Genomic DNA, 8060 nt, shown 5'->3' on the forward strand with positions numbered 1-8060 from the left:
ATCAACTTATTTTGCACTGTTACTTAATAATGCATGTATTTATAAGTGCTTGGTAAGCTATAAAGCATGTTAATGTAGTGTTATTATTACTTAACCGCTCTGCTCTTGCCTCTTTATGCCAGTGGCTATTACAGATCAGTAGTGTCATAAAAGAGGCTACAAGTTCCAATAGAATTACAGGTGAGCATTCAAATGCCTTTTAATAGAGGAATTTTGTCTCAGAAAACATGCTGCTTGGAGCTACATTTTAACTATTCCACACTTTTGTCAAGTCCAAGCATTAATGTTTCCACATGATGGAGGAGAGGAAGCACGCTGGACATGAAGGAACACTGTGGAGGGAAATTTAGACCTATTTTGAGCACTCTCCTCCTAAGGAAAAAAAGTGGGATGAGCTAGGAGACTGGCTGTCATCATAACTGATCACTCATCACTTCGAGCCACTGTGCTCACTCATTCTCCTCACTGTGATGCTCAAGAAGCTGGGTCACATATCCAAGATTTTTTAAACAAGGAACATTAATATTCAATCTTTTGTTTTCTCTTTAAATTGTCATTTAATTAGCTTCAATGTATAAATTATAATGATGATTGTGAAATCTCCCCCTTCATTCCTGAAGTTCCTGTATTAATTTCCTCTAGAGCACTTCCAATTATGGATCATTCCAAATTCAATAACAAATTCCAGTTTTACTTGGCTTCTTAAAACTAACTCCCTTATTATCCCACTCAAACTCACAATCTTCAAATCTTCATTGATGCCTGTTTACAATCTACTATAATCAACTGCCAAGTCCTAGCTATACCTCCATCTCTCAAATAAGCAAAAACATTTTGACTGTGCAAACAATTGTAGTAGGCAAAGTACTACAGGTGATAAGAAAATAAGCACGATACTGTGTTCCTTTTCTTGAAATCTTCAATTCAATAAAAAAGGGCTCTAACTGATAATTGTAATAATTACAATGTATTGAGCACTTTGCTGAACCACTTTCATTTATTACCTCAAAAATAAAATAAAATAAACCATTAGATACTATGATCTCCAAATAATAGATGGAAAAAATAAGACCTGCAGAGTTTGAAGTGTACAGCTTCCGGAAATACAGCTAGTAAATTGTAGAACATGAACTCAAAAACAGCTATGACTTCAAAGCCTTTGCTAACCATAAATACACAATACAAAACAATACAATTGCCAGAAAGAAGGTACAAACAAAACCAACCTTTCCCAAATTTCTCTCTTTTGCTCCAGAAGCTGATGCCGAGACGGCTGCTTAAAAATCATCTAGGAAGCTCATTTAAATAAATATGCCTAGACCCCACCTTTGAGATCCTGAGTCACTGGGTACAGGTGTGTCTGATGCAATTTTTTTAAACCATCCCCCTAATTCTTGTTCATTCATTCACTCATTCAATCATTCATTCAACAAAGATCTGAGTTCCTACTCTGAGCTAAGTCCCATAACTACATCCCAAATACCTCTTTTACATCTCATCCTACTGCATTCCACCTTGCAAATATTCTAAAAGACCTATTTTCAACATTTCACTCCTCTACTAGATTTTTATTCTCTAGCAAGTAAAATTATTTTGAATCAAAGTTTTGCTGACATAATGAAAACCAGATACACAGAGTAAGTGCCCAATAAATGTTAGTACCTTTTCACATTACATAATCTAGTCTGCGTTGTTATTATGTACTCCTCAATTCATAAGGTAGGGGAGGGGTACAACATATGCTGAGATCTAAAGACATGAAGCAGCTACTCTCTCCTCTCTGCTACACGTATCTGCTTTTCCTTCCCCTGCATCCTTCCAGATACTTAAAAAGAGAGCTCATACCCTACCTCCACTAAATCTTCCTTGACCATTCATGACCACAAAAACAATAATCCCTTTCTTTCCTTACAACCTATAGAATAGCTATTACTATCGGAAAAGTACTTAACTTAACATTTGATTAATGCAGTCTTCCACCATCTGATTTTTTAAGATGATTTTTAGCTCTTGTCTTAAGATTCTTGACAGCAGATTGTATAATACATTTTCATTATAATTCCAAGAATGCCTGGCCTGCTGCTAAGTATATAGTAAGTTTTAATTTGACAATAGCATTTTTTCCACCTGTGCAAATACTCCTTAAATTACTAACATTTCTGCCTTTATAACATCATATATGAATTCTCTCAAGAATACCTAAATGATTCAAAATTGTCAAAGGCTCATCCTCTATGTAAGGAGACTATAGGTGTGGTGACTCTATCACACTTATTTGCTACAATACCTCAGCAGAGTAGTTTAACTTCTCTAAACCTAAATTTTCCTGTCTATAAAATGGAGTAATACTTCTCGGGTTGATGTGAAAAGTAAATGAGATGAGATAAAGCATTTAGCACAGGGCCTGACACATAAATCTTTATAAATGTTAATTCCTAGTATTTCCTGATAAAAACCTTTTTATCTATTTTTCTCTCTGGTTTTTATGAATATGTTTTTTTGCAGATTAAATTTAATCAAAGTTACAAAGAAATTAGTCTAGGAATTCACACACCCAGAAAAAAATCTAAGTCAGAAAGAGCTGCACAGAAAGGTTCCTCTAATTAATTAAATCAAATGCATAAGGCTGGGATTTTTTAACAAGGTTATTTTAAACAAGAATAGTTAACATTACTAATAAAAATAAAACAAAGTGCTTAGTTCTGAAAAGGGGCTCAGGAGTCCCCATGGTGTAACAGAAAAAACACAGGGCTTCAATAGAGAAAAGCTTAAGTCCAAATAGCAACTCTCACTAACTGCTAACTACATGACATTAAAAAAGTAACTTACATTCACTAATCCTGTTCCTCACTTGTAAATTGAGGTAAAAATAGCTGTCAAAAGATTAAGGCAAATAAAAAGCCTGGCCAGCAGGTCCTCCACTGTGGATCTTTCCCTTTCATGCTTAAAAATAAAATTTCTTAACTGTGTTTTACAATAAGGCTGGGAAGTTCACTACATACACCATATATACAATTCAAAAATCAATGTTTCAACACAAAATTGTTCAGACAGGAAAGGAAAAGAGAAAGACATATAGGAAAGTCTAAACCAAATTAACTTTTCAACAGGATCATGTCTGTTACACTTACTTTCAACAGCACACAAAACATGATCTGTGAAGGAATGAGAATTTTAATGTTTTTGTTTTGTTTTGTTTTTGTAACAAGGTATTGTGACTGTTTCTAGCCTTGGAGATGGCTGGAGAAATAGCACTATTAAATACCATGTACAAAACATAAACTTTCCCCCCATGCACTCAGCCCTTCCCCCTCTGCTCTCTCAAACAAGATCAGCTTATCTATACTTATTGCTAGAATGTGGCCACAGGATGAATAAAATAAGCTCCTCATCCACTACTCTCAACAAAATATTTATGCTTACATTTTAATTTTAAGATTGCTAAGATGTTTAAGTTCATTAGGGAAATTCCTTGATCCATTCTAGATCTGAATATATCCAAGAGTTCTACAATAAGGCTAGATTAACCTCTGTTATCATAATCAATGAAAAGAATTTACCAATGCAGTATTTATCAGGAAAAAAAGAAAACCATAAAGGGGGAAAAAGGAAGTTTACAATGCAAAGTTCTGTAACCAAGCTACACTATAAAAAGTACATAAGGAATTCCTTTACTTGGCTTGAATGTTGAAGAAATTTGAGTGAAAACACGCAAAAAATAACTTAAGATAATCATAACTTTGCAAGTGTTATAATGTGTTTATAAATGCTTTTTTAAACAATGTTTTCCTCTCACCACTAGTAGCAGGCTGAGTTCTGTAATTTAGTTCTTAAGCAACCAACTCTATCAATGAGAATCTCTGTGGCAAAATTGTATTCTACAGTACTATTTTAATACAGACCAAAAAAGCATGTAGATAGGGTATCATATGAAAGAACTGTTTCTTTCTAAATTCTTTTCAAAAGGAGCTATTTTGTGATCTTGGCTTAGGTGATTCTTCATCTTATATTGAGATAAAGGATTTTTGCTGGGGGATCTTTAAGTCCTGGGATTAAGCTTCTAGTTTCCTAACTCTTACAGCTTTTCTTACCTAAGACCACCAAGTTCCATAAATGGCCACTTTTTTTGTCACCTTTGCCTAACTTATATAATGAAATGGAAAGAGCAACCTGATTAAGGTTATAATTTTTCACTGACATTAAGTGGAAAACTGCAATTAGAGACTTAAGACATGCATGAATGCATTCTCTAAAGCACAAAGGAACACACAAATTATAGGTGCACGATTTGCATCTGGGGACCACAGTATTCTAGAACATAAAACTTCCTATTAAGGCGTTACTTAGAGATGCTTACCCCAGAACCAATCTCTATGAGCTATCCTCTATGTGCTTTAATAAAACTAAAGGAGTAACATTTCAAGAAATGCAACAGAAAGACCAAAATGCCTTGCAGACCAAAATAAATGGCTCTCTTAGAATTTCAGATTGTGACAGACGGTAAAAGAAAGTGATAGGAAATCGGGAATCCTAACTAGTTCCATTCAAATCATGAGTGTCCTCCTTCTCAGATAAAACTAATGCAATAATGTAAAATGTATTAACGTAATAGTAACTGAAATATTAAAAAAAATATATCCTAAGTACTGAACCCCTCTCAAGGTTGTCCTATCAGGAGGTCAATTAAGGACAGTTAACTTCAATGAAATACCTAGTTATACTAATTCAAAAATAACCAAAACTGTATTTCCAAACGGGGGAAAATGAAGAAAAAGTAACATCCTACTTAAGATATTATCATGCTATTACGGTGACAATTATCTACAATAATTTTATTGACAATCCAGGCACTTCTAAAGCATAAATATTAATTATGTAGCAGTATTTCTCATTTTAACAAAATACACTTGAAAATTCTTCCTCAGTAAGGCCAAATCTAATTTTAAAAGTGAACCTAAACATAAAACTATTCACCAATTAAAATAAAAAGCAAAAAAAAATATCGGTTTAGGGAAGTGAGACTGGATTAAGAAAAAAATCAATAAGCTGTCCATCAAAAAAATACATAGACGTTCCCAAGGCTAAACTAGGCTAATGTTTCCCAAGGGAAAATATTAATAAATAGGTTATTTCCCTATGCATGGTTGGGATTTTGGAAACTGCCACACTAGCATGAAATTTTACAGAGAGCAAAGAGGAGGAGGAGCATACCATCCTTTAAGGAAGAGTAGCTTGCTGAATAATAAATAGGGAGGGGGGAGAGAAGGCTGGCAATCCACCTCTCACACACCCCCCTCCCAAAATTGGAGTATTTTGGGAATTAAGAGATGTAATAATAAATCAACATAGCACACACGCACAAACAGAAAACATTTCCAATATTGTAAAATAAAGCAGTCATTCTAGAAAATAGACAGCATTTTCTATGTAATTACAAAGTATAGCATAACTCTCTACAATGCCCATTAATACAGAAAGAACGACCACGTTAACGCCACCCTATATTTTAGTAAACTACAGTACAGATCTGTAATAATTCTTTGAAAAGCAAGCACAACCCTTTATAACTCTACACCTTCCTTCTCGCTTTATGATACCGTCACAGAATGAACTTATTTTCCCGGGAGCTTCCCTTCCTCCCTCCCGTAGAACACAAATAAATTTTTCAGGTTCACATAAACTGATACCTAGCACCAGTAACTCAGTCTACTTAAAATCGGTTTAATTTTCAAAGTTCTAATAAGATGTATTCAGGTTGGAAACGAAAAACTACCTTATAAGGGTATAAAAGACTGAAAGCAGGAAGCAGCTTTGACAAAACTAAGGAAGTTGCAGCGCGCTTGCTCACTGGGGGACTTTTTTGAAGCAAGAGAAGTAACACATTACCTCTTTCTCTCTCAAATTAAAATGTGACTTGGTTCACCGGTTAAAATGCAGCGGGAGATGGAAACGACCGGGCGTTGAGAAGGAGGAGGAGGTGGGTGGTCAAATGAAAGCCCCGATTTAGGTTCCCATTTTCAGAGTCCGATTCATCCCATTTCCCCCACCCACACCCTAGGCAGTGTTGTCACAGCGATCTTGCAAAACCTACACGGAGCGCTTCTCTTTTCTCGCTCCTCTGCCAGGCGAGTCCCCGCGCTCGATGCCCAAACCCACCGGCAGGAAGGGTGCGGAAGCAAAGGAGAGCCGGGTGCCCGGGCTCGGCGACCACCCCCACGGCGTCCGCGCGCCCCGGGGAAGTGACCGTCCCCGCATCTCCTTGGGCGGCGCTGCCCACCGCGGTGGGGGAAGGGCCGGGAGGAGCCGCGCGGAGAAATCCACTCCCGGGGGTTTCTCGGCCCCGCGCCCGGGTCCCAGAGGTGAAACCAGGGGACAAGGGAGGCCCTGCCTCTCCGGGCCCCACCCCTCGCAACACAGCGGGGCTAGGACTGACACCACCGGCGACGGCACCTTGCCGCACCATTCATCTCCCGATCTCCTCCCTCCCCCGCCATTTTCCTACCTCAGCCTCAGTTTCCCCACCCCCGCCCGTCAGTCCCCTTACCCGGTGCCACAGTCCACCACACAGGCCGGCAGCCGTCCCGCCATCTTCCTCCTCTCCTGCTGCTGCCGCTGCCGCCGTCTGCTCCGTACCGGTTGTGGCCAGGGATTGGCGGCAGGAGATAGGAGCTATCTCACCATCCACAGCCGGGCCGCTCTCTCCGTCCGGGGGGTAGCCGGGAAGCCGAAGCAGTAGCGAGAAAGCAGCAGGCTCGGTCAGCCGCTACCACTTCCGCAACCCAGGCGGGCAGGCAGTCCCCGCCCTGCCCCGCCGCGGCCTCCTCCCCCTCTGTCTCCCCTCCTCCTCACTCCTGCCCCCACCATACAACTTCTTCCCCCTCACGCCGCCTTTCCCCGGGAAGTCAAGATGGCCGCCGGTGCCGACGCCCTGGCCAGCCCAGGCCCAGGCAGCGAGCGCTCCCCCTTCCGGCTCCGAGCGGGAGGGGTGAGAGCGCATGCGCAATGAGGTGTGGTCACTGGCGGCGGCTCCCATCCCTACGTTAATGCAATCCACTTCGGGTTTTCCCAGAGTGTAGGGGCGGAGAAGTCAGCCCCAGTCTCCAATTCTTCGGAAGCTGAAAGGGGCTTTTAGTTTCAATTACTTCTATGCTAGGTTGCGGGAGGATGGACCCGCATCCCGCAGCCACGAATATCTTCCGTGCTCCGGGGAAAACGGCCTAATTGAAAACGTTGTCAGCAGCACACAACCATTCTTACAACTTGAGTGGCTGCTTTTCTGGGTGGAAAAGAGCAATATCAGACCGATGGTGAGCAGTCGGGGGACGGATGAACAAAGGTTTGCACTGTGGCTCTTCTGCCTTCATGCCGAGGTTTTATTCGTTTACACTTGTGGATTGTTACAACATTGCACGTTACAATTATTATAACATGTTTAAATTGTGGTGCCCCCCGCCCACCCACCTAGAGCAGGCCTGTTTCCATAAGGAGGGCAAACATCAAACCTCCCGGGAATATATCCTACGTAATATACTCTACACAAATAGGCCTTCAGTCAAGGCTTCTGGATGACGACAAAAATTTCTCTCTGGAGTAGTTTATACTGTTCTACTAGCAGGATTATACCAAGGATTCGGGTCCAAAAAAAAAAAAATCAAAAGAAAAAGATTAAAAACTGGAAAGCCTAGAACAATGGTTTTCAAACTCTAAGTGTTTATCAGAATTACCTGGAAGGCTTGTTAAAACACAGATTGCTGGGCCACACCCCCAGAGTTCTCTGATTCTGTGGTCTGCAGTGGGGCTTGGCAATTTGCGTTTCTCCCAAGATCCCAGGTGATGAAGGTCTGGGAACCAGAAGGTTAGTAGCTTTCCTCTCCACTACGTTTATTGTCTTCTGATAAACCTTGTGAATTTGCTTATCTGAGGATGAAATAAAAATATTTTTTACTAAGAAAGGAGGTCTAATTCCAGAAGATCACACATAGTGTGTTGTTAGACTGACCTGGGGGGTGGAATGTGGGTTTTTCATTTCTTTGATAGAAAAGTATAGCTCACTATTCTGT

At 40.2% G+C, this 8060-nt stretch overlaps 1 protein-coding gene across 1 annotated transcript in view; it reads right to left on the reverse strand.

Annotated features, from left to right (window-relative positions):
* Positions 1-6965, reverse strand: part of ACTR3 (actin related protein 3) — a 54400-nt gene extending 47435 nt beyond the window's left edge. Inside the window, exon 1 of the mRNA XM_019731127.2 lies at positions 6545-6965. Coding sequence (XP_019586686.1) covers positions 6545-6588 — 44 coding nt within the window. The 5' untranslated portion in view covers positions 6589-6965. The remainder of the gene's footprint in view (positions 1-6544) is intronic.
* Positions 6966-8060: the final 1095 nt, after the last annotated feature.

The sequence above is a fragment of the Rhinolophus sinicus genome, linkage group LG01, assembly GCF_036562045.2.
Source record: "Rhinolophus sinicus isolate RSC01 linkage group LG01, ASM3656204v1, whole genome shotgun sequence".
NCBI classification, from domain to species: Eukaryota; Metazoa; Chordata; class Mammalia; order Chiroptera; family Rhinolophidae; genus Rhinolophus; species Rhinolophus sinicus.